A 27,686-nucleotide genomic window follows, 5' to 3' on the forward strand; every position below is an offset into this window, starting at 1 on the left:
CAATACAAACAGGTTCTTGAGAATTTCCCAATAAAAGTTGCTTGCAGAATATCTTTCCACCCCAGGTAACTTCTAGGAATTCAATTTTCATCTCAATACTCCCTGCTAGAGCTGCAGGGAGGGGCAATGTTAAATTTGCAAGCCAAGCTGCCATCTAATCCCCTAAAAAGCTACTAGGTCTGGAGAACAATTGGATAATTAACTTGCTACAGGTTACAGAAACAGCAGGATGTCTGCCCCTTCAACACAGAGAGAAAAGGTGGGGGGGGGGGTGACACTTTTAAAACTTTTCTTCAAACTGTGGTATAAGCATCAGTGGTAGCAGCTTGGCTGACAATCAACACCACCTCTAGGGCTGTAACTGAGGGGCCCTCAACCTCATTCTTAAAATGCCTACATCTTAAGAAAGAGTATTGTTACCTATGGACAGAACTCATGTTCATTCTAGACATTCTCTTCAGTGGGGAAGGAAGAGGAATAATCAGATGGGCTGCTATAAGAATATGGAAAAGAAAGGATCTCCCTGGTCATGGAATTGTCCTGGCCAAACAAAAGTTTCCCAATATAGATCCTAAATGGGATAATAATAAGCCAGAAGAGAGACCTTAGCAGTCTCCTCATCAGGGGAATGAAGGAGTCTGTTCCCCTGAGCACAGAATGTCTCCAAGTCATTCAAAATACAACAAGAAAGAGATAAAATGCCATTGGCATTCCTACAGAAGCTCAGGGACCAGATGAGAAGGTATTCTGGTCTAGATCCAGAAAATGCTATAGGGCAAGGACTCTTAAAAGTCACCTTTGAAACAAAGGCAGGCCAAATATTTGTAAAAAATTGCAGAAGGTACAGGAATGGGCTGGATAAAAAAATTGAAATACTCCTCAGAAATGCTCAGAAGTGTATGTTAGAAAAGAGGAGGAGAAGCAAAAACATTGAAAAGCTTCAGGACATCTCTGCAAATCTAGGAACTTTTAGCTGCCAGATACTGAGTTTGGGTATAGTCCTTCACAGTGTGGAAAAGAACAAGGATTGAAAGCATATTATGGTTAAATCTCAAGAAGTAAAATGTATTTAGAAAGTTTGTAAATGTTGCAGAAAGTCTGTGAAAAGTAATAGTAAAAAGAAAACAGTTATGGAAGTTTTAAACCTGGGAAAAGAGAACCTCAGCTTCTTGAGTTCTGATTTCATAAAAGTGTATTTTGGTCTGTTCTGTTGTCAAATTCTCTGTATCTGTTTTTGACCAATAAGACCTAGGAAAGGTAATCTGTAAACCGGTCAAGGAGAATTCCTTTTGAAACCCAGGACTCAAGAAGGGTCATTCAAGGCTGACGAGCATTCCAGCTTGAGCAAGCGAACATGTCTCTGCCAAGGACGTATTTCTCTAGGAGGCCAGTGGACATACTTGAGAGAGAGGGCCTAGCTGTCTGTGTTTTGAATTATTGCTCTATTAATGCTCTGAAAGGAAAAATTGAGGTTTCCCAGGGGAAGTTAAAACTTCACATGAAAGAAAAGTAAACTAGGAAAAGTGTAAGGCATGGAAATAAAAAAGGTTTGTGAGAAGTATCTAAAAGTTTTGTTAAAAGTTTTTCAAAGTTTTGAAAAGAAATTGTATGGCTTTAGTAATGAAAGGTATAATGCATGAAAATGCAGTTTTGAAGGACAAGGATATTCCTTCACACTTTTATATTTTTCTCCCTACCTGATCCTTCTGGTATTTGGCATTCTAAAGAAGTAATGACACAAGGTTTCTTTGCATAAAACTGATAAGACCAGTTGCTAATGGTGGTTTTGTCAATTGAGGCTTTGACTGGGAATTATGCCTGAAGGAGGCATACCTAGGCTCTGGTTGTTACCAGAAAGCCCTGAGGAATGGGAGTTGACTTTCGAGACTGATTAAAGCCAAGGAGGAGAAGCCTAATACCCTGGTTGATTCTGTGGTTTATGGCAATCTTTCTAGGAATGGAATGAAGGTTGCTTTCCTGAAAGATGGCTAGGAGAAACCTTAAGGTACAATGGAAAACCTAAAAGATTTAATAAAAGCATGGGTTTTACAGGCAAGGCCATATGGCAAGTGTGTAGCTCAGCTTCTGTGCCCTGAATGGCAGACTGAAAGTCAACCTAAATGTTCCTGGAGTGAGTTGCAGCAAAGCAAACTTAAATATAATATATAATCAATTGCTGCTCTTGTTGTGTTTATGCAAGTAAATGGGATAAATTATGTCTGACTTAATGCAATCCCTTTAATAACAAGGAAGGTAATCTTAAGAAGAAAAATTATGATAAAAAAATCAAAATGCTCAGTGATGGACAATAAATTAGTACAGCTAACTGTCTTTAAAAGTTTGTTTTCATTTAAAAGTTAAAATTAGGTTTGTAACATCATCAAAAATGTTCACTTTACAAGCAAGGAGGACCTGTCGGATTGCCACTATTAAATATCATTTCAGCAAAAGCTGTGTAACTGAATGTCTCCACAGTCTTACAGATTCAGAGACTGGTTTGTGAATTATGTTATGTAAATTAACATGTTTATTCTTCCTTCTGTTTGCATAGGACATAAGCCTATAATCTCATTACCTGAATAATTGTCTGTATGTATAGGCCTAACTTAGGAAGCCCATCTGCATTGTCGACTCCTGAGACTCAAAGGTTTGGCAGAACTAAGTGGTTGGATTGATACAGTGTGAAGCAGTCTATGGGCTTCACTTTAAACTTATTCCTCTCTTTCTGTCTCATAGCTCAGACAGGAAGGACCCAGAAGTATGAGAAGGGGGAAATCCTAAAGTATTCCTCTGAGCCCAAACTAAGTTTAGTGGGTGTGAGATTTACCCACAATAAAACACTAGGACATAGGACTTAAACAGTAAATGAAGCATTTGTTTACTCATGGATTTGCAACTCCGGGCCCAGCCTAACAAAGGGTGCACTCCAGGGCTTAAAGCAGGCTGCTTTTTATCCTAATGCAAGAACCCACCCCCACCCCCACTTTCCTCCTTTTCCCCTTCCTCTCCATTTTTACCTACTGGCTACTCTGGAGTTATAATCTGATGCGATTGACTAAATCTACTAAGGGTAGCAATTAGCTCATTAATAAGTTTCCTTAACTCACTGACCATGCATAATTCCCAGGTGATAAATATTCCATAATGGGTGCCCCTCACACTCTGGGTTATCTCTGACTGTTTATGTCTCCAGTCTCATGTGTCCAGCCACAATTTTCCAAGTGATAAATATTTCTTAACTCTGACAAGCTATGTCTCTAGCCCCTCTTGAAAGATTTCTTAACCTGCTTACCACATTCTCCCAGGTTATAAGTATTATGTCTTTCACACTTTGGGTTAACTCTGACTGTTTATTTCTCTAGTCTCATGTCTCCAGCCACAATTTCCCAGGTGATATTCTTTAGCTCTGACATTCTGTGTCTCTAGCCCCTCTTAAAATTCTTCTTAACTTGCTTACCACATTCTCTTTTGTTCCTAATCATTTCTTACCAGTTTGAGTGTCATTTTTATCTGTACCTCACAGTGGGCAAAGGGCTTTAAACAGCTGTGCCATGCCTTGCATACCTTCTGTCAAAACAGCCAATTTTTTTTCCTAATGGGGGACATTAAACATTAATCCCTGCCTGTTGTCATCTAATGGTTATGATTTTAATTATGTTTTTTAATCCTGTTGCCCCCAGAGTATGACAAGGATGCCAGTTTGTTCAGCAATGCCAGCCCTTGGAAATCAAGCATGCTGCTGCCTTCAGACAGCCAAATGACCTGACCTAAACTTTGCAAAATCCTTACCCATGTGGGAAGGCCACCCTTCACTCCTCATTCCCACTCTATTAGGAATTTCTAGACCTAAGGGTAAATAAAATGACAGCCATCTCCAGCTTGAAGTAGCTAGGGGAACATAAGACCTTTACCCATTGTCCTTTATAAGATTATAAAGGGTCTTAAATCTGAGAGAGGAAATTGTTACAGAGGAAGGTCCCAAGGAGTTCCCCAGAACCTGTGGTTGGGGCATAGGGGAAGAAGACAGCTATCGGGGTGCCTTTGCATGGCTATCGTTGGTAGCTAGTGTCTTAGTTATACAGGTAGCTTTGTTCTACCAAGATCCCAAGGAAATGGAAGGGGTTTTAACTATAAAATAGTGACAATAGAGAGAGGTCAACAATGTCTAGTGTATTATTCAATGCTCACATCTACATCAATGTTATTAGGGTCCCTAGAGAAGCTCCAAATAAATTTAAAGCTAAAAATCAAATAGAATTTGAGTCAGTGCTCTTCTGGTGTTCAACCATTAATAAAAATATTGATTGGATAAATTATATTTATTATAACCAGCAGAGGTTTATCAATTATACTAGAAATGCAATAGAAGAAAAAGCTCAACAATTAGATGCCACCAGTTAACTTGCGTGGAAGAATAGGTTGACACTGGATATAATGTTAGCAGAAAAAGGAGGTGTATGTGTAATGCTTGGGGGGCAGTGTTGCACCTTTATCCCTAATAATACAGCCCCTGATGGAACTATCACTAAAGTTCTGCAGGGACTGATTACCCTAGCAAATAAACTAGTGAAAAAACTCAGGCATCAGCAATCCTATAACAGGATAGTTTAAAAATTGGTTTAGCAATTAAGAAGGAATGACCTCATCAGCTCTTGTATCCCTCATTGTGGTAGCAGGTATATTCCCTCCATCAGAGGTTTAGTTCAGAAACTAATTGAGATTGCACTACCTAAACAAATGCTGGCAACTTTTCATAATCTCCTCCTCCTAGGAGGCAAAGGGAATCCTTGCTATAAGAAAGAAAGTCAAGAAATCCTTCTGAAGTTTGAAGGAATAAATAAAATGGTTTGAGTAGTCAATTTCCCAAAATAAGATGGGGGATTGTAAGAAACAACAAAACTAATGACTCCCAAACCAGTAGAAAATAATTAGTGACACAGAGCAAATGGAATTAGAAGGTCTCTGAGCCAGAGTTAACAGTATTAGCATATTTACAAATCAGAAAAGGAACATTCGGCAGCTCAGCACAAATGCTTCTGAGGACAAAGGATATCTGAGATCAAAGTGGAGGAGATAGTCATCACCAAACTCTGGGAAATGGGAAAACGTAGCTAGACACCCCAGCCAACAAGATAGAGAAATTTCAAAGAAGAGCTGGAGACAGACCTATAACCAGATCCCCTTTAATTAATTATCACCTTCAGTTAATTTAGTTAATCACATTAAATTGTAACTCCGAAGTATCCAGCATGGAAAAATAGGGAAGGAGCAGGAGGGGGAGAGAGGAAGCGGGGGCAGGCTTTACTTGGGTTAGAATAAAAGCAGACAGCTCCATCTTTTCAGCACACACCTTGATTTGGCTTTTAGGCTGTGCCCAGAGCTGCAGATCAGTGAATAAACTGCATCAGTTACTGCTTCAGTCCTGTGTCCCAGTGTATTATTGTGAGCATTTCTCACAAGAGGACAGACAAATGGCCAACAGATATATGAAAAGATGCTCAAATTCACTAGCTCTAAGGGAAATGCAAATCAAAAATACAATGAAATACCACCTCAACCCTGTTAGGATGGCTATTATTAACAAGACAAGTAACTAGTATTGGAGAGGTTGTGGAGAAATGGGAATCCTCATTCCCTGCTGGTACAAATGTAATCTGGTACAGCCACTATGGAAAACAATATGGTGGTTCCTCAGAAAAATTAAGAATAGAGCTAACATATGACCCAGTAACCTATCTTCTGGTTATCTACCTGAAAATTTTGAAAGTATTTATTTGTAAAGATTCAATCACTCCTATGGTCATTGCAGCAGTATTCACAATGGCAAAGACATGGCAACATCTGATGTGTCCCTCAACAGCTGGTTGGAAAAGAACATATGGTACATATATACAGTGGAATACTAACTCAGCTATGAGAAAAGATGATGTATTGCCATTTTTTACAACATGGATGGATCTTGAGAATATCGTGCTAAACAGAATGACAGAAAAAGTCAAGATCCATATGATTTCACTGATATGTGGAATATAAAACTGAAAGGAACAAATGAATGAACAGACAAACAAAACTCAGAGACCAGAGGGAAAGATGGTGGAGAGGTAGTGAAGGGTAAAGGGAGTCAAATATATGGTGACAGAAGGTGATTTGACTTTGGGTAGCGGGAGCACCATGCAATATACAGATGTTGTATCATAGAATTATATGCTTGAAACCTACATAATTGTATTATCCAATGTCACCCAATAAATTTAATCTTTAAGAAAGACAAGAAAAAGAAATGCTTTTTCAAGGTTATTCAGAGAGAAGGAAAATAGTAAATGGCAGAAGCTCAGAGATTCCCTCAAAAGAGCTATTTATACTTAAGAATTTAACTTATGCCAATATTGGCACTTTTAGTGAATGATACTAGAACATATTGGTTAAATGCAAAAACATGGGAATCAAAGAGGCAGGTTCCAAATTTATTTCTGATATTGACCAGATCAAGTCACTTAACTCATAGGCCTCCAATTTCTTTTCTTCAAATTAGTAATGTAGTATAATATCTACCTTATAAAGTTGATACTTAGAATTAAATCAGATAATGTATTTAAATATCATTAAAAAGTTCCCAGAATTTAGCAAATAGCCAATAAATGGTAGTTGGTAATGGTGAACATGATGGAAGTGAAAATAGTCATATCATATTATGATGAACAAACCTTTGTCAAACTTTGGGTCAGGGGCCCCAGAACAACCCCAGATTTAATGATTTATTAGAGATCAGCATACAATCTTACTCACAGCTATAATTTATTATATTGAATGGATACGAAGGAAAATAACCAAAGGGAAACTCCACATGGGGTGGTCTTTGAAAATAAGTGGCAAGCTTCCATGGGTCCTCTCCCAATGAAGTCACACAGAATGCACCTATTTTACCCAACAACAAGGTGTGGCAATACATATGAAATGTTGTTTTCCAGGTAAGTTCATTACAGATTCAGTGTCAAGGTTTTCTTTGGGGTCTGGTCACATAGGCACCTCTGCCTAACATGTACCAAATTCCAGACTTGCAGAAGGAAACCACATAGTTTACACATACAGTTTAGGCACAGTAAGACACTCTTAGTAGTTCTAAACTGTGAGAAACCTCCAGAGATTTAAGTTCCCAGATGCTAGCTAAAAATCAACCTTATAAACAGGCTTTTATAAGGAAAGAAATCTCTGGCTGCTGTGTTCTCTTTTCTGCACATACCCCTATGGGTTTACCCTGCATTTTGCAGATTTCTGTGATGTTTATTATACTTTCCTTTTTTTTTCCTTCATGGAAATATATAAAAGAGTAAGAATGATTTCATTGTGGAAATAACCTTGAATCAACTCAAAATAACTTTAAGTAAATTTACATGAAAACATCTGTACTTTTTCATTAGTATCAAATTACTCAAACACCTCACAACTTATATTATGGTTGTTAATCAATTCGTATCTTTACCTCAATTTCTTTCATTCATATATAGGTGGGAATAATTTGAGGGGAAAATACTTCAATAAGAGAAAAGTTTTATGTTTTTGAAATCATAAATATATTTTCAATAAGTATAAAGTTATTTCAAAGTATCTCAGAATAATTAGAAATATAAACCATTATTACAAATAATGTTGTTCTTTGTCTCTCTTTCTTTCTTTCTCTCTCTCTCTCTCTCTCTCTCTCCCTCTCTCTCTCTCTCTCTCTCTCTCCTCTCTCTCTCTCTCTCTCTCTCTCTCTCTCTCTCTCTTTCTCTCTCTCTCGCGCGCGCTCTCTCTTGCTCTCCAGCATGAAATTTTACAGGATTAATTTCAATTAAATGAACCAGCTCAGTTTTTAAAGTCTTACCTTCCCTGACATTATAGTTGTTCAAAACTCTCCTCACTGATGTGCACTTGAGAGGCCATGATTTATTTTTTTATTCCTTCATTGTTCATGCTCTTTGCTCTTTTAACCTTCCTCTTTCTCTTTATTACTTCTAATTATCTCTTATTCAGTGAAGATCATATTAAAAGACCATATTTATTGTTTAACTACAACCTTTGTTTTTCTTATTTCTCCACATAGCAGAATTTTCATCTAGATCCATTGGATTTTCAAAGTTGGAATTCATCCCTGTGTCCACCTAAGTTTTCTGAGGTGACCCCCCAGACCCTCATCCAACCCTGTTACCTTAGCCTGCCTGCACTTAAGTCTAGTTCAATAAGGGTCAATGGTCCTGTCTTAAAAAGCATAGTGACCATAATGTCAATTATATTGATTTATTATGAGGACTTCTCAAAAAAAGATATAATATATGCCAGTAAATGTTACACACAGTGGGTTCTTTAGACATATTAGTCTAAAGAAAGATTTTTTCCATGTTTTAGATAAACTTTTTTCCTTACTAAAGGCCTGATATGATTTTCAATCTCACTAAAACACAGTATCATTTACTTTGTAGATTTCCAGGCCATGGGACTGAAGAAAGGGATGTTTTTCAACCCAGATCCTTACTTGAAGTTTTCCATTCAGCCTGGGAAGCACAGCATATTCCCTGCCCTCCCTCACCATGGACAGGAGAGGAGATCTAAGATCATAGGCAACACTGTGAACCCCATCTGGCAGGCTGAGGTGAGTGCCATGGCCCCGAAATTAAGCATAAGTGACCAAATGAAATGCCAGCATGAAACAGTTCATGTGCTATTCCCTCCTTTCTTGGAATCCTCAACTCTGCTGCTAAGTTCATGGCTCTCTTGGACTTAGAAGGGAGCCATGTTGTCTATGGGTTGCAACTCTCAGGGTTTTTGATAGAGTCCCAAAGGCAGTACCAGAAAACTATTCATTGCAGCTATACTCGGTAGCCATATAGTAGTCACCTCTGCCTAGTAGTCACTTCCAAACCTACCCCTGAAATCAGGACAGCCTTTCCTTTGAATTTTGTGTGGGAGAAGGAAGAGGAATGTTTTGATCTGAGAATTCTCACACTCTTTTCATTTTTCCTGAGGGGAAAAGAATATGTTTTATTTCATTTTACTTAATTTTTTAAGATTTATTTTTATTGTTTATGACGTTACAATTGCTCCCACTTTTTATCCCTTTCCCCTCCTCCACCTAACCCCATTTTCTCCTCTCCCCAAGCCAATCTCCAGTATGTTGTCCATGTCCATGGATTGTGCATAAATGCTCTCTGGTTAATCCCTTCACCGCATTTCATCCCCAGCCTGCCACTTTCCAGCAGCTGTCAGTTTTTTTTATGTATCTAAGCTTCTGTTACTATTTAGTTCTTTGACTTATTGTGCTCATTAAATTTCACATATCAGTGAGATCACGTGGTATTTTTCTTTCACTGACTGGCTTAATTCACTTGGCATAATTTTCTCCAGGTCCATCCGTGCTGTTGCAAAATGTAAGAGCTTCTTCTTTTTAATTGCTGCATACTTTTTCATTGTGGAAATGTATCACAGCTTTTTTATCCACTCATTTACTAATGGGCAGTTTCTTGACTATTGTAAATAATATGGCTACAGTCATAATGGTGCATATATTTTTTGTATTGGTGTTTTGAGATCCTTGGGGTATATTCCCAGAAGGGAAATTGCTAGGTCAAAAGGGAGTTCTGTTTTTAATTTTTTAAGGATACTCCTTATTGTTTTCCACAGTGACTACACCAGACTGCATTACCACCAACAGTGCAGTAGGGTTCCCTTTAATCCACAACCTCACCAACACTTGTTGTTTGTTGATTTATTGATGGTAGCCATTTTGATGGGTATGAGGTGATATTTTATTGAGGCTTTAATTTTCATTTCTCTGATGACTAGTGATTTTGAGCATTTTTTCATATGTCTATGGGCCCTTTGTATATCCCTTTTGAAGAAGTATCTATTCAGGTATTTTTCCCATTTCTTAATCAGGTTTTTTGTTTTCCTGGTGTTGAGTTGTATTAGTTCTTTGCATATTTTGAATATTAAACTCTTGTTTGATGTATCATTGGTGAAAATGTTCCCTATTGATCTTGCTAATGGTTTCTTTAGCAAGAAGCTTTTCAAGTTGATGTAGTCTCATTTGTTTATTTTCTGTTTTGTTTCCAGTGCCCTGGGAGATATATCAGCAAAAATATTTCTACATTGAATATTTGAGATTTAACTCCCTATGTTGACTTCTAAGATAGTTATGGTTTCACAACTTACATTTAAGTCATTTATCTGTTTTGAGTTTATTTTTGTGTGTGGTGTAAGCTGGCAGTCTAGTTTCTTTCTTTCTTTTCTTTTCTTTTTGCATGTACCTGTCCAATTCTCCCAACACCATTTATTGAAGAAACTATTTTAACTCAATTATATGCTCTTACCTCCTATGTCAAATATAAATTGACCACAAAGGAGTGGATTTATTTCTAGGATCTCTGTTCTGTTTCATTAATCTATATGTCTGTGCTTATGCTAATACCAGGGTGTTTTGGTTTCTGTGACCTTATAGTATAGGTTTATATAAGACATTGTGATAACTCCAACTTTGTTCTTCTTTCTCAAGATTGCTGAAGCTATTCGGGGTATATTTGGTTCCATATAAAATTTTGAATATATTGGTTCAAGATCTGTGAAATATGCCATTGGTATTTGAATAGGGATTGTGTTGAATCTATAGATTGCATTGGATAGTATGGACATTTTAATAATATAAATTCTTCCACTCCATGAACGTAGTATATGCTTCCACTTGCTTGTGTTTTCTTCTATTTCTTTCTTTAATGTCCTATAGTTTTCTGAGAACAGGTCTTTCACTACCTTTGTTAAATTTATTCCAAGGTACCTTACTTTTTTTGTTGCAATAGTAAATGTGATTGCTTTCTTCATTTCTCTTTCTGACAGTTTATTATTGGTGTAAAAAAATGACACTGATTTTTGAGTATTGATTTTGTATCCTGCTACATGGCTGAATTCATTTAATAAATCTAGTAGTTTTTTGGTGGAGTCTTTAAGGTTTTCAATGTACAATATTATGTCATCTGTGAATAGTGAGTTTTAATTCCTCATTTCTAATTTGGATGTCTTGTACTTCTTCTTCTTGTCTGATGATGTAGGTGGGATTCCAGTACTATGTTGAATAAGAGTGGAGAAAGCAGACATTCCTGTCTTGTTGATGATATTAAGTGAAACGCTTTCACTTTTGGTGCGTTGAGTATGATTTTGGTTGTAGGTTTTTCATATATGGACTTTCTTATGATCCTTCTATTGCTGCCTCGCTTAAACTTTTTTTTTTTTTTTTACCATAAATGAGTGCTGGGTTTTATCAAATGCTTTTACTGCATCTATTGATATTATCATGTGATTTTTATCTCATTTCATTTATCTGGTATATCTCATTTATTGATTTGTGAATATTGTACCAACCATGCTTGCATCCCCAGAATAAATCCCTCTTATCATAGTGTATAATCTTTTTAATTTATTGCTGAATCCTATTTGCTAATATTTTGTTGAGGATTTTTAGCATCTATGTTCATCAGAGATATTGGCCTGTAATTGTCTTTGTAGTGCCTTTATCTGGTTTTGGAATTAGGATAACATTGGCCCTGTAAAAACAGTTTGGAAGTCTTCCCTCCTCTCAAATTTCTTGGAATAGTTTGAGGATAGGTATTGGTTCTTCTTTGAATGATTGGTAAAATTTAGAAAAATTCACCTGTGAAGCCATCCAGTCCATGACTTTTGTTTGCTGTGAGTTTTTTTTTATTACTTTTTCAATTTCATTAGTTGTTATTGGTCTATTCAGGTTTTCTAATTCTTACTGGTTCAGTTTTGGAAGATTGTATGTTTCTAGAAATGTTTTCATTTCACCCAGGTTGTTTAATTTCTTACATATAGTATTTTTTTTATAATCCTCTGTAGTTTTATGATATCATTTGTTACTTCTCTTTCATTTCTGGTTTTATTTATTTGGGTCATATTTTGTCAACTCTTCTTTTTTTTTACTTTTAATTGATATATATATATTTTTTCTATTACAGTTTTCCCCCATTGCTCCCCCATATCCCTTCTCTCACAGTCAATCCCCACCCCATTGTCCATGTCCATGGATCATTTATCCTAGTTCCTTGACTATACCCCTCTTCTCCCCTCTCCCCTCCCCCCTAGTTACTGTTAGTCTGCTCCTTGTTTACTTGCCTCTGGTTATATTTTGCATATTGGTCAAGAGTATCCTATATTAGGTGTTATCATATGGTATTTGTCGTTCACTGCCTGGCTTATTTCACTAAGCATAATACTCTCCAGTTCTATCCATGTTGTCACAAATGGTAGGAGTTCCTTCTTTCTCTCTGCTGCATAGTATTCCATTGTGTAAATGTACCACAGCTCATTGATCCACTCATTTACAGATGGGCACTTAGGCTGTTTCTAGGACTCGGTTATTGTGAATAGTGCTGCTATGGACATAGGGGTGCATAGGTTCTTTTGAATTGGAGCTTCAGTATTCTTTGGGTATAATCCTAGCAATGGAATTGCTAGATCAAAAGGTAGTTCCATTTTCAGATTTTTGAAGAAATTCCATACTGTTTATCACAGTGGCTGCACCCTATGCATTCCCGCAAGCAGTGCGCTAGGTTTACCTTTTCTCCACATCCTCGCCAGCACTTGTTGTTCGTTGATTTGTGGATAGTGGACATTCTTACTAGTGTGAGGTGGTATCTCATTGTGTTTATCTTTACTTGTATTTTTCATTTTGTCAACCTCTGAGTTAAAGTATTTATTGCAATTAAATGCCCTTAATCTACTAACAAATAAGATATCTGGTTTAAGTAGACAGAAAAGAAAATGGTTTTTCTATGAAAAGTTTCCTTCTCTTTTATGCAAAGGAATGGGCTAAAATCTTCTCACTAGTCTGTTAAAGACTGTAAGGATTTGGTGTGGAAGGTAAGATGACTTCCAATGTTCTGGTATGAGTTAGAATCTTTATTTTATCACCTCTTTTCTCAAATCAGTCAAAAATATTTTGGGGGCTTTTGTAATATAAAGCACCAGAGAAGGAAGAATCATAACCTCTACCCAGAAAGTTAATCTCATTAGGAAAATATCGTACAACTAGATTAGAAAAGTAGAAAATTACTTTCTATGGAATTTCTATTAAAATATAAAATTGTGCTATATAGACTATATATTTTCATTTTATTTCTATTTTTGTGAATCATAAGACTTCTTTTTAATTTTTATTTATTTATTGTTTTTCTATTATATTTGTGCCACTTTTTCCCCCATTTCTCCCACAGACCCAGCCCACCCCTTCTCCAACAGCCAATCCCCATCCTATTGTCCATGTACATGGGTCATTTATACTAGTTCCTTAAATAGACCCTACCCCTTCTTTCCCCCTTCTTCCCACACCCCTACTCCCTGTTCTCTGTTAGTCTGCCCCTTTTTCTATGCCTCTGGTCAAATTTTGCTCATTTGTTTGTGTTCATTAGTTTCTTGTATTATGTGATATCATATGGTATTTGTCTTTCATTCCCTGGCTTATTTCATTAAGCATAATTTTCTCTAATTCAATCCATGTTGTCACAAATGGTAGGAGTTTCCTTCTTTCTTTCTGCTACATAATATTCCCTTGTGTAAATGTACCACAGTTTGTTGATCAATTCATCTACAAATGGGCACTTAGGCTGTTTCTAGAACTAAGCTATTGTAAATAGTGCTGCTATAAAAATAGGGGTGCATAGGTTCTTCTGAATTGGTGTTTCAGTATTCTTTGGGTATAATCCTAGCAATGGAATTGCTACATCAAAAGGCAGTTCAATTTTTAGTTTTTTGAGGAAATTCCATACTGTCTTCCATAGTGGCTGTACCAACTTCATTCCCAGACAGTGCAATAGTGTTCCCTTTTCTCCGCATTCTGGACAGCACTTGTTGTTCATTCATTTGTTGATGATGTCCATTCTGACTGGTGTGAGGTGGTATCCACTGTGATTTTTATTTGCATCTCTCTGATAACTAGTGATGTTGAGCATTCTTACATATGCCTATGGACCCTCTGTATCTCCTCTTTGGAGAAGTATTTGTTCAGTTCCTTTGCCCATTATTTTGATGGATTGTCTGTCTTCTTGGTGTTGAGTCCTATGAAGTCTTTATATATTTTGCATATCAATCCCTTGTCTGAGGTATCATTGGCAAATATGTTTTCCCATACAGTTTGTTCCATTTTCATCTGCTAATATTTTCTTTTTCTAAGCAGGAATCTCTTTAATTTGATGTAGTCACATTTGTTTATTTATTCCTTATTTCCCTTGCCTCAGGAGATATATCAATTAAAAATATTGCTACATAGGATATCTGAAATTTTGCTACTTATGTTTTCCTCTAGGACACTAGGACTTTTAATGTGCCACAGCTTACATTTAAGTCTTTGATCCATCTTGAGTTTATTCTAGTGTATGGTGTAAGTTGCTGGTCTAGTTTTTTAAATTTTTTTTTTTATGTCCCTGTCCTGTTCTCCCAGCACCATTTGTTGAACAGGCTCCCTTCACTCCATTTTATGTTTCTTCCCCCTTTGTCAAATATTAGTTGGCCATATAGACATGGGTTTATTTCTGTGCTCTCTATTTTGTTCCATTGATCTATAGGTATGTTATTGTGCTAGTACTGGACTTTTTTTATTACAGTGGCCTTGTAGTATGGTCCGATATCAGGTATTGTGATTTCTCCTACTGTGTTCTTATTCTTCAAGATTTCTTTTGCTATTCGGGGTCTTCTGGTTCCATATAAAATTTTGAAGTATTTGTTCTAACCCATGAAATACGTCACTGTTGTTTTAATAGGGATTGCATTGCATCTATAAATTGCTTTGGATAGTATGAATATTTTAATGATATTGATTCTTCCCATCAATGAACATGGTAAGTGATTCCATTTGTTTGTATTGTTCTTAATTTCTTTCTTCAGTGTTATTCAGTTTTCTGCATACAGGTCTTTTACCTCCTTGGTTTTTATCTTTTTTGTTTTTTAAAGCATATTTTATTGATTATATTGTTACAATAGTTCCAATTTTTTTCCCCTTTGTTCCCCTCCACCCAGCACCCCCCTTCCCCAACAATCCTCTCCCCAAGTCCATGCCCATGGGTCGTACATACAAGCTCTCCTGCCTCACCCTTTCATATATTCTTCTTCTTTTTTTTAAAATAATTAATTAATTAAATATTTTAACAATAAAAAATAACAATCCCTCCCTCTCAGACTTAAGACCCTTTACAATCTTATAAAGGACAATGGATGAAGGTCTCGAGCTCCTCTAGCTGCTTCAAGCTGAACATGGTCGTCGTCCTACCTACCCTTGGGTCAAGAAATCCCTAAAAAGAGTGAGGGTGTGGAGGGGAGGGTGGCCTTCCCACAAGGGGAAGGATCGTGCAGACTCCAGGTTGGTTGGCTGTCTCTGGACAACAGCATGCTTGGGTTAACAGGCTGGCATCCTTGTTGTATTCTGGGGGCAACAGGGTTAAAGGACATCATTCAATCCGTAACCACTAGATGACAAAAGACAGGTATTAATTTTTCAATGTTCCACATTAGGGAAAAGAAGGGCTTCTTTGGAGGAAGGTATGCCAGGTACATCTCACCTGTCCAAAACCCTTTTGCCCATTATACTTAGTTTGGACTGAGGGAAATATTTTAGGTTTCCCCCCTCTCAGGCCTCTGGGCTCTTTCTGTCCAAGCCATTAGGATAGAAAAGAGAAACCAGTTTTAAAGTGAAGCCCACAGACCACCCCGTTCTTCACCAACCCAGCCACTTAGTTCGGCCAAACCATTGAGTGTCAGGAGGCAGCAATGTGGGCAGGATTAAGTGAGGCCTATACGTACAGACAATCACTCAGGTAATGAGATCGTAGGCTTATGCCCTTTGAAAACAGAAAACACATGTTAATTTATGTAACATAACCCACATACAAGTCTCTAAATCTGTAGGACTGTCTTATCGGAAAGACATCCAGTTGCAAGGCATTTGACATTCTTCTTGCCTGTAAATTAAACATCTTTGATAATGCCACAGACATAGTTTAACTTTCAAATGAAAACAAATATTAAATGAAAAGAAACTTTAAAGACGGTTAGCTGCACTACTTTATAGTCCACCACTGGGCATTGTGATCTTCCTTGAATCGTGATTTTTCTCCCTAAGATTACCCTCCTTGTCATTAAAGGGACTGCATTAAGTTCATTTTTAATTTATCCTGTTCATTTGCATAAACACAACAAGAGCAGCAAATGATCACTTATGATCTTTAGTTCTGCTTTGCTGGAACTTACGCAAGGAACATTTAGGGTGACCTTCAGTCTGCCCTTCAGGGCACAGAAGCTGAGCCACATACCTGGCATTCAGCCTTGCCTGTAAACACCTGTCTTTTCCAGGTCCTCCTGGTTTTCCATTGTGCCTTAAGGTCCCTTCTAGCCATCTTTCAGGAAAACAACCTTCATTCCTTCCCTGGAAAGATTGCTATGGACCGCTCATCCATCCAAGGTACCAGGCCTTTTATCTCATGGACTTTTATTACCTTTGAAAGTCAGTCCCAGTTGCTCAGGGCTTTTTGGTAACAACCAAAGCCCAAGCATGTCTCCTTTAGGCATGACATTCCATTCAAAGTCTTAGTTAAAAAACAAAACAAAAACCTCTATTAACAACTGGTCTTATTAGTTTTATGCAAAGAAACTTAGGTCATTACTTACTTCTTTAGAATGCCAAATTCTGGAGGGATCCGATAGGGAGAAAATATATACAGTGTGAAGGAAAATCCTTGTCCTTCTAATATTCACTGAACTTGCATTTCTATTCTTTATATTTTTATTTCCCCCCCCACTAAAAATTTTTCTGTTTGTTTGTTTTTCCATTACAGTTGTCTCACTTTTTTCCCCCTCTTGCTTCCCTGCACCCTGCCCTCCCTTCTTCCGCATTCAGTCTCCACCCAGTTGTCCATGTCCATGGGTCATTTATACATGTTCTTTGACTAGACCCTTCCCCTTCTTACCACTTCTCTCCCTCCCATCTCCCCCTTTGTTACTGTTAGTTTATTCCTTGTTTACATACCTCTGGTTCAATTTTGCTCATTTGTTTGTGTTGTTCATTAGTTTCCTGTAACAGGTGATAGCATAAGGTAATTTTCTTTTGTTGCCTGGCTTATTTCGCTAAGCATAATTCTCTCTAGTTCCAATCATGTTGTTGCAAATGGTAGAAGTTCCTTCTTTCTTTCAGTACTTATTCACTGTCATTTTCCCCCTTTGTACTCGTGTTCCTCTCTGTCTCTCTCTGTTTCTTCATCTTCTTAAAGCAGACCCTTTAGCATCTCTTGCAATGCTGGTTTGGTGGAGATGTATTCTTTTAGCCTTCTTTTGTCTTGGAAACTCCTTATTTCATCTTCCATTTTGAATGAAAACCTTGCTGGGTAGAGTATTCTTGGTTGTAGGCCTTTGTTCTTCATTACTTGGAATATATTTTGCCATTCCCTTCTGGCTTGTAGTGTTTCTGCTGAGAAATCTGATGATAGCCTTATTGGAGCTCCCTTGTATGTTATTAGTTGTTTCTCTCTTGCTGCTTTTAGGATTCTCTCTTTGTCTTTGAATGTTGGCATTTTAATTATGATGTGTCTTGAAGTGGGCCTGTTGGGGTTCATCTTCATTGGGACCCTCTGTGCTTCCTGGACTTGCATGATTCTTTCTCTCTTCATGTTAGGGAAGTTTTCTGTCATTAGTTTTTTAAAGAGGTTTTCTATTCCTTGCTCTTCTTCTTCTCCTTCTGGAATTCCTATGATACGGATATTATTATGTTTCATGTTGTCCTGCAGCTGTCTTAGAGCCTCTTCAGTCTTGTTCAGTCTTTTTTCATTTCGTTGCACTGTCTGTGAGTTTTTGTCTACATTGTCCTCCAGCTCGCTGATCCGATCTTCTGCTTCCTCTAGCCTGTTTTTAATTCCTTCTACTGTGTTCTTCAATTCAGAGATCGTATTCTTCATTTCCTCCTGGCTCTTATTGATAGCTTCCATGCCCTTTTTGATGCTGGTATAATTCTCAGTAAGTTCCTTATAGTTCTTCTGGAGTTCACTGTAGTTTTTCTGGAGTTCTTTGTAGTTTCCGCTGAGCTCATTGAGCTTCTCCATAATCCATGCTTTCAATTCCATATCTGATAGTTTGCTCCCCTGTATTTCATTTAGCACTCTTTCTGGGGACTCTACCTTTCCTTTCGATGGGGGGTTGTTTCTCTGTCTCCCCATTTTGGTGACTCCTATTGTTTGTTGGTGCTTCTTAGAATGATCTGCACTTCCTGGATCTGCCCCTGGTGGCGTCAGATCCTGTACCAGTCTGGGCCTAGGCAGGCTGTTGGAGACTTCCAGGGATCTGCTGCCTTTGTCTGACTCCTTTAGTTGTTAATCTATTCAATCTGTGATTAGCCGTCAGGCTTAAGGACTGTGGGTGTGGCAGCTTAATTCCTGCAGGCAGGGCTTTTGCTTCCCCTCAGGCTGATGCCACTTGGAGGGGAATGGTCTACCTGCAGTACTGGGGATGAGTCAGCACTGGGACCCAGTCGGCTGCTCCTCCAGTTCTCCCCTCAAAGCCACCGCACCAAACTCTCCCCAAGCATTTCCTGTCCTCTCTGTCTTCCCTCTGCTTGTGCCCAGGGTAAGTGGGGGCAGAATATTTTCATATGTGATCCGCTTAAGAGCTCTTTTTCTCCAGCTGTTTCTCTCCGGCTAGCAAGAAACCCTGTGGCTTTTCGCTTTTCTCAGCTGGATACTATTTTACTTTCCACTCTGTTGCTGTAGGCTGGGGAGCTCAGCTGGGGGTTTAGACCCTGCCCTTCTCAGGGGGAATCCCCGGCTGCTGAGCTGTTTCTCAGTCCCTTCAGCTGCTACCGGTGTGACGCCAGCCAGCCCCTTCCGCGTCTCCGCACTCCCTACCGGTCACGTTGTGATGTAGCAGCCTTTTCTGTCTCTCTGTGGTTATGACTTCTCTCCAGCTGGTGTTCGGTTGGTTATTCCAGATGATTTCTCCAAAATTATGTTGTAAATCCAGACTAGTTCTGGGAGGAAGTTAGTGTAGCTTCCACTTACTCCTCCGCCATCTTGTTTCTCCTCGGTTAAGTTTATTCATAGGTACTTTATTTTTCTTGTTGCTAGAGTAAGTGGGATTTTTTTCTAGTTTATTACTCTGATATTTTATTGTTAGTGTACAGGAATGTCTTTGATTTTTTAATATTGACTTTGTACCCTGCTATTTTGTCCGATTCACTTATTATGTCGAGTATTTTTTTTGTGTGGAATCTATAGGGTGTTCTATGTTCACTATCATGTCATCTGCAAAAAATGACAGGTTTACTTCCTCTTTTCCCATTTGGATGCCTTTTATTTAATTTTCTTGTCTTATTGCTGTGGCTAGAACTTCCAAGACTATGTTGATTAGCAGTGGAGACAGTGGACATCCTTGTCTTGTTCCTGATTCTATTGGGAATGCTTTCAGTTTTTTCCCATTGTGTATGATATTGGCTTCAGGTTTTTTGTATATGGCCTTTATTATGTTGAGGTATGCTCCTTCTATTCCCATTTTGCTAAGTGTTTTCATCATAAATTGGTGTTCTACTTCATGAAATGCCTTTTCAGCTTCAATTGATATAATCATGCCATTGCTGTCTTTCATTTTGCTTATGTGGTGTATTATGTTTATTGATTTGCAAATATTAAGCCATTCTTGCATCCCTGGGATGAGTCCCACTTGATTGTGGCTTATGATTTTCTTAATATATTGCTGGATCTGGTTTGCCAATATTTCATTGAGGATTTTAGCACTTCAGTTCATCAGCGATATTGGCCAGCAGTTCTCTTTCTTTGTTGGGTCTTAGCCTGGTTTTGGAATTAGGGTCATACTGGCCTCACAGATAGTTTGGTAGTGTTCTCTCTTCTTGGATTTTTTTGAATAATTTGAAAAGGATACGCATTAGTTCTTCCTTAAATGTTTTGTAAAATTCTCCTGTGAAGCCATCCAGTCGAGGGCTTTTGTGTGCCAGTTTTTTGATTACTGCTTCAATTTCATTAGTTGTTGTCAGTCTATTCAGGCTTTCTGCTTATTCATGATTCCATTTTGAAAGATAAGTTTCCAGAAATTTGTTTATTTCATCCAGGGTTTTTTTTTTTTTTTTTTTTTTTTTTGGTCATACTGTTGTTTGTAGTAATTTCTTACAACCCTTTGTATTCCTGTGGTATTGGTAGTGACTTCTTTCATTTCTGATTTTGTTTATTTGGGTCCTTTCTCTTTCTTTCTTGATGAGTATGGTTACAGACTTACCAATTTTGTTTATCTTTCCAAAGAACCAGCTCCTGGTTTTATCGATCTGTTGAATTGTTTTTTTAGTCCCTATATCATTTAATTCTGCTCTGATCTTGATGATTTCCTTCCTTCTACATGCCCTGGGATTTCTGTTGTTGTTCCTCTAGTTCTTGTAGCAGTCAGGTTAGATTTTTAAATCTGAGATTCTATCCTTTTCAAGAAGGCCTTTATTGCTATGAATTTCATCTCATGAAATTCCTTGTGTGTCCCACAAGTTTTGGACTGTTGTGTGTTCATTATCATTTGTTTCCAGAAACTTTTTGATTTCTTCCTTGATGTCATCGTTGACCCATTCATTATTTAATATCATGTTTTTCATTCTCTACGAATTTGAATGTTTTTGAGCTTTTTTCTTGGGGTTGGTTTCCAGTTTCAAGACATTGTGATCTGAGAAGATGCTTGATATAATTTCAATTTTATTAAATTTATTGAGGCTTGTTCTCTGTTCTACTATGTGGTCCACCTTCAAAAATGTTCCATGTGCACTTGAAAAGAATGTACATTTTGCTTGTTTGACATGAAAGGTTCTATATATATCAGTTAAGTCCATGTGATCTAGACTGTTGTTCTATGCCTCAATATTCTTGTTGTTTTTTTGCTTTGAAGATCTGTCCATTGTAGATAATGGAGTGTTAAAGTCTGCTACTTGAGTGTGTTGCTATTGATACTCTTCTTGTAGTCCTCCAAGATTTTCCTTATATATTTATGTGCTCCCATGTTGGCTGCATATATATTTACCAGGGTTTTATCTTCTTGATGGATTGTTCTCTTAATATTGTGAAATGTCCTTCTTTGTCTCCTTTTATGGACTTTGTTGTGAAATGTGTTTTTTCTATGTATTGCTATGCCAGTCTTTTTTTCATGTCCATTTTTTTGAAATACATTTTTCCATCCCTTCATTTTCCACTTGTGTAATCTTTTGTTCTGAAGTGGGTCTCTGTCTACAAGACATGTGGGTCTTGTTTTGTTATCCATTCAGCTACCCTTTGCCTTTTTATTAGAGCATTTTAACCATTTACATTTAGGGTTACTATTGATAGGTATACGTTCACGGTGATTTTTTCCTTTTGTTCCTGTGTTCCTCTCTCTCTCTCCGCCTTTTTCTTCATCTTCTTAAAGCAGTCCCTTTAGCATCTCTTGCAATACTGGTTTGGTGGAAATATATTCTTTTAGCCTTTTTTTGTATGGGAAACTTCTTATTTCACCTTCCATTTTGAATGATAGCCTTGCTGGGTAGAGTAGTCTTGTTTGTAGGTTTTGTTTTTCATTGCTTGAAATATTTTTTACCATTCCTTTCTGGCTTGTAGTTTTCTGTTGAGAAATGCACTGATAGTCTTATTGGAGCTGTTTTTCTCTTGCTGCCTCTGGGATATTCTCTTTGTCTTTTAATGTTTCCATTTTAATTATGATGTGTCTTGGAGTGGGCCATTTTGAGTTTATCTTCATTGGGATCCGCTGTGCTTTTTGGACTTTTGTGACTTTTTCCCTCTGTAAGTCCGGGAAGTTTTCTTTCATTAGTTTTTCAAACAGGTTTTCTATCCCTTGCTCCTCTTCTTATCCTTCTGGTATCCCTATATACAGATATTGTTATAGTTGATGTTGTCCTGCAGCTCTCTTAAATGCTCTTCATTCTTTTTCAGTCTTTTTTTGTTTTGTTGCACTGTCTGTGAATTTTTTTCTATGTTGTCCTCTAGCTCACTGATTGGATCCTCTGCTTCCTCTAACCTGCTCTTTATTCCTCCTGCTGTGTTCTTCAGTTCAGACATTGTATTCTTCATTTCCTACTGGCATTTATTGATAGTTTATATGTCCTTTTTAATGCTGATGTAGTTCAAAGTAAGTTCCTTGCAGCTTCCCTGGAGTTCTTTGTAGTTTCCCTGAAGTTCTCTGCAATTCCCTGGAGTTTATCATGGTTTTCTCTGAATTTGCTGAGTTCATTGAGCTCCCTTAAAACCATTTTTTTAAATTACATGTCTGATAGTTTGCTTGCCTCTGTTTCATCTAGCACTCCTTTTTCTTTCATTGTTTCTTAGTCTCCCCATTTTAGGTGACTCTACTTGTTTGTCTTTTTTTCTTATATTTGATTTAATTTCCCTCCTTTATGGTTTGACCTTCTGTAATAGGAGCACTGGGGGACTCAGTGGTGCAGTCTCTTTGGTCTCCTGAACTTGATGCTCTTGGTATGCCCTTTATGCCATTTGTTTAGGCTGTCTGGTTGTATTTCAGTTTTGGTTGTTGTTATGTTGCTCTTTGGTGGGACCTTCCCTCCAGCTAGCTGACTGAGAGTCACCCTGCCCACCGTGTCTTGAATTCTTCAGTGCATATTCTTGTAAAGCATAAACACACAACTCTGGCAAGAGATTCACACCCTCAAAAACATCTCTCACCCACAATCACACTATCAGCAGCAAATGAGCCAGTATTAATATAGATAAAGAGATTAAGATAATTATACTAAAGGAAAAACATGTAAGAGTTGTCTAAGTGAAAGAAAGATGATTTTGAGATGGAAGGTGGAAGAGTAATAATAGTAGTGAGTAGGCACAAGGCAATGTGAGATAGTAAGTAAAATTTCCATTGTATGTTAAAAAGGGAGGAAAGAAGTCAGAATAAAGTAAGAGAGAGAAAACATATAGTATTAGGTTTATACAGCTGTTATAAGATATATATTTAGTGCAAGAGGGAACATAAATAAAAAGAAAATTTAAAAATTTATTCATCACTTCACTGAAATTCAAATTCAGAACAAATGGGAAAAGGACCTGAATAAACACTTCTTCAAGGAGGCTCATAGACATATGAAAAGATGCTCAACATCACTAGCCATCAGAGAGATGCAAGTTAAAACCACAATGAGATATCACCTCACACCTATTATAATGGCTATCAGTAATAAATCTACAAACAACAAGTGCTGGAAGACTGTGAAGAAAAGGGAACACTAGTGCATCATTGATGGGAATGCAGACTGGTGAAGCCACTGTGGAGAACAGTAAGGAATTTCCTCAGAAAACTAAAAATGGAACTGCCTTTGATCCAGCAATTCAAAAGAACTTATGCACCCTTATGTTCATAGCAGTCGTATTTACAATAGCAAAATGCTAAAAACAACCAAAAGTGCCAATATGTAGATGAGTGGATAAAAAAACTGTGGTACATTTACACAATGGAATATTATGCAGTAGAAAGAAAAAAGGAACTCCTACTTTTTGCGACAGCATAAAGTGAACAGGAGAATATTATGCTAAGTCAAATAAGTCAGTTAGTGAAAGACAAATACCATATGATCTCACCTATAAGAGGAATATGATGAACAAAATAAACAGAAAAACAGAATAGATCCACAGACATTGAAACAGGGATCAGACTGACAGCAGTGACCAAATGGAAGGGGTGGGTATAATGGTGGAAAGAAGGGAAAGTGACTAGCTAAAGAGCATGTACAAATGATCATGGAGATGGAACTTCACTGTGAGAGTGGGAGGTCTGATTGGTGGAGGGAAAACAGGGGAAAATCAGACAATTGTAATAGAATAACAATTTTTAAATCTTCAAAATAAAATAACTTGTTTCACCTTGTTTAACCCACAGCTTTTTTTTTTCTTGGAACTCTCCACATCATATAGCAATCAATTTGGGTGATACTACAGTACACTGATTTAAATACTAACTTTCAACAAAAATCTGCATACTTATTCAGAAGGTATCCTCATCCTGCTGTTACTTACCCTAATTTAGAGTTTGTTGGGGTTCTGTTGTTGCATAACAAATTACCACAAATTTAGCAGCTTAAAACAAAGTCATTTATTATCTCTCTGTCCTATAGATCAGGAGTCTGGGCTCAGCCTTACTGGGTTCCCTTCTCAGGGTCTGAGGCTAAAATCAAAGTGTTGGCTAAGTTATGTTCTCACTTAGATCATTTATAAGGTCATTCAGGTTGTTATCAGAAATCAGATCCTTGCTAGTTGTTGGTTATAGGCCAACCTCAGCTCCTCGATGCTATTCCCTGGTCCTTGCCATGTAGCCCTCTCCACCATCAAACTCAGTGATGGAGAATCTTCCTGTGTTAAACCTCCCTCACACTTTTCATCTCCCTGACTTCACAAAGGTTCCAGACTTTTATAAAGGGCTTGCCTGATTAGGTCAGGCTCACCTCTCTTCTAATTAACTCAAAATCCATTGATTGGTAACGTAATTATTGATGAGATATTTATAATATTCACTCCACCTACATTCCAGGAGGGAATTATATGTGTTGTGGCCACTAGGAAGTAGGACTCTTGAACTAGGTCTCAGAATTCTCCCTACAACATATATATTTCTTCAGTGCCAGCTTGTGTAAGTGACCAAATTCCACCCCAAATGAAGAGTTTCACTTGATTTTTAATTTCAGAAAAATTCATCACTATAATACAATGTTTAGATTTCCTGCCAGAACAATAATGAGTGTGGCTTGGGCACTGATGGTTCAGTCTAGTGTCCATAGGTTATATTACAACTCATGCACTCCCTTGGATTATATTATACTCTTGTGGATCAATATCTTATACAAAGTGTAATTATGTCAGAATGTAGCCAGTCATTCATTCCCTCATTTATCATTGTGCTCAATACACATGTTATGTGTGGTTTTTGTGTATAAAGAGCTGTACTAAAGGTAGATACTACATATGTATACTTGTTAACCACAAGACAATAGATTATGAGATAAAAACTATAGAGGAAGTATTGAAGTTGAAGCAAAAAAAAAAAAAAAAAACCCAGCAATCTCTGTTGTTAGATTCTAAAGTCAGAAAAATCTTCACAGAAGAAATTCTACTTGAATGGGTTTTTTAAAGGTGAGTAGGAGTTTGGCATGATAAGGAAGTTGGGAATGAATAACTTAGGAAAATAAGTCCATGAAAACATGGGAAAGAAGGTGAAGTTCTCATGGAACCAATGTAATAAATGAAGTTAGAAAGGTTTGCAGAAGCCAGGCATATCACTAGAAAATTTAAATTTATTCCTCTAATTTAAAAAAATCAGGTGAAGTGGTTATGCAGCAGAATAAGTGATAGGATCTGTGTTTCAGGAACATAATTTTATTATCAGCTAGAAGAGAAAAGCTGAAACATGGAGAACAATTATGAGGTTATTCCATGTTTAAGGAACGAAAAGAGCCATACCTAGGCCAATGACAGCAGAAGAGAAGAGGAGATAATGGCTGTAGAGTGAGTAAGAGAGTTTAGACTCAATACCATTATATATGGGCCCCCAGAGGTAAGAAAAACAATTAGGATTGAGCAATATATATAGATGAGGAACTATACTAATGAGGGGACAATTTGCCAACAAAGTGTGTGCACATAGTTAAATCAGAAGAACAGTTGTTTCTTTCTTCTCTGTTAAGGTTGTGATAAATGCTCATAACAAAACAGCAGGACACAGACTTGAGCAGTAACTGAGGCAATTGTTTATTCACAGATCTTCAGCTCTGGGCGCGGCCTAAAAGCCAAATCAAGGCACGTGTGGAAAAGACAGAGCTGGCAGTTCTTATCCCAATGCGAGTAAAGCACCTCCCTCCCCCTTTCCCCCTCCTTCTCCTTCTCCATTTTTTCATGCTGGATATTCCAGAGTTACAATCTAATGCAATTAACTAAATTAACTGAGGGTGATAATTAACTCAGAGTGACTTGGTTATAGGTCTGCCTCCAGCTCTTCTTTGAAATTTCCCTATCTCGTTTGCTGGGCTGTCTAGCTATATTTCCCCATTTCCCAGAGTTTGGTGATGAATATCTCCCCCACTTTGATCTCAGATATTCTTTGTCCTCAGAAGCATTTGTGCTGAGCCGAGGAATACCCCTTTTCTGCTTTGTAAATATGCTAATATTGTTAACTCTGGCTCAGAGACCCTGTAATTACATTTTCCCTTTGCTGCTAATTATTTTCTACTGGTGTGGGAGTCATCAGTTTCCTTGCCCCTAGCAACCCCCCTGTCTCTTCTGGGAAATTGACTACTCAAACCATTTTATTTATCCCTTTAAATCTAAGAAGAATTTTTTTACTTTTTTCCTTATGGCAAGGATTCCCTTTGGTCTCTAGGAGGAGGAGATTATGGAAAGTTTCTGTGAGGATGCCTGCTGCCACTATGAAGGATACAAGAGCTGATAGGATTATTCCTTTTTAATTGTTAAACCAATTTCCTAACTATCCTGTTATAGGATAGTCAATGCCTGAGATTTTCGCTGGTTTATTTGCTAGGGTGGTCAGTCCCTACAGAGCCTTAGTGATAGTTCCATCAGGGGCTGTATTATTAGGAATAAAGGTGCAACACTGCCCCCCAAGCATTACACATATACCTCCATTTTCTGCCAACATCATATCCAGTGCCAACCTATTTTCCCAGGCCACTCAACTGGTGGCATCTAATTGGTGAGATATTCCTTCTATATCATTTCCAGTACAATTGATAAACCTTTTTTATAACCTCATTATAATAAATATAATTTATTCAATCAACATTTTTATTAATAGTCGACCACCAGAAGAGCACTGACTCAAACCCTGCTGCTCTCTGATTTCTAGCTTTAAATTTATCTGGAGCTTCTTTAGGGACCCTAATGACATCAATGTAGATGTGAGGATTGAATGATCCACTAGACATTGTTGACCTCTTTTGTCACTATTTTATGGTTAAAATCCCTCCCATTTCCTTGGGGCCTTGGAAGAAACAAAGCCACTTCTATAACCAAGACACTAGCTACCAGCCATAGGCATGCAAAGCTACCCCAAAAGCTGTTTTCTTCCCCTATCCCTCAACCACAGGCTCTGGGGAATTCCTGGGGACCTTCCTTTGTAACAATCCCCTCTCTCGGACTTAAGACCCTTTATAATCTTATAAAGGACAATGGCGAAGGTCTCGTGCTCCCCTCGCTGCTTTAAGCTGGACATGGCCATCATTCTATTTACCCTTGGGTCTAGAAATCCTCAATAGAGTGAAAATGAGGAGGGGAGGATGGCCTTGCCACATGGAGAAGGGTTTTGCAAAGTCCAGAACAGGTCATTTGGTTGTCCCTGAGCAGCAGCATGCTTGGTTTCCAAGGGCTGGCACTGCTGAACAAATTGACTTCCTTCTTATACTCTGGGGGCAACAGATTTGGCAACAGGGTTAAAAGGCACAATTGAAATTATAAGCACTAGATGACAACAGGTAGGGATTAATGTTTAAGGTCCCCCATTAGGAAAAAAAAATTGGTTTCTTTGGTGGAAGCGGTGCAAGGCCTGTCACACCTGTTAAAAGTCCTTTGCCCACTAAACTTAGTTTGAACTTAGAGGAATATTTTAGGATTTCCCCCTTCTCACAC

At 37.7% G+C, this 27,686-nt stretch overlaps 1 protein-coding gene across 1 annotated transcript in view; it reads left to right on the forward strand.

Moving 5' to 3' along the window:
• The window catches only part of HECW1 (HECT, C2 and WW domain containing E3 ubiquitin protein ligase 1), a 576,869-nt gene that overhangs the window by 179,185 nt on the left and 369,998 nt on the right, over positions 1-27,686 (forward strand). The window contains exon 5 of the mRNA XM_090287382.1: positions 8,457-8,626. Coding sequence (XP_090143508.1) covers positions 8,457-8,626 — 170 coding nt within the window. The remainder of the gene's footprint in view (positions 1-8,456; positions 8,627-27,686) is intronic.

This window comes from Furipterus horrens, unplaced genomic scaffold, assembly GCF_987537825.1.
Source record: "Furipterus horrens unplaced genomic scaffold, mFurHor1.1.pri manual_scaffold_9, whole genome shotgun sequence".
In the NCBI taxonomy this organism is placed as follows: Eukaryota; Metazoa; Chordata; class Mammalia; order Chiroptera; family Furipteridae; genus Furipterus; species Furipterus horrens.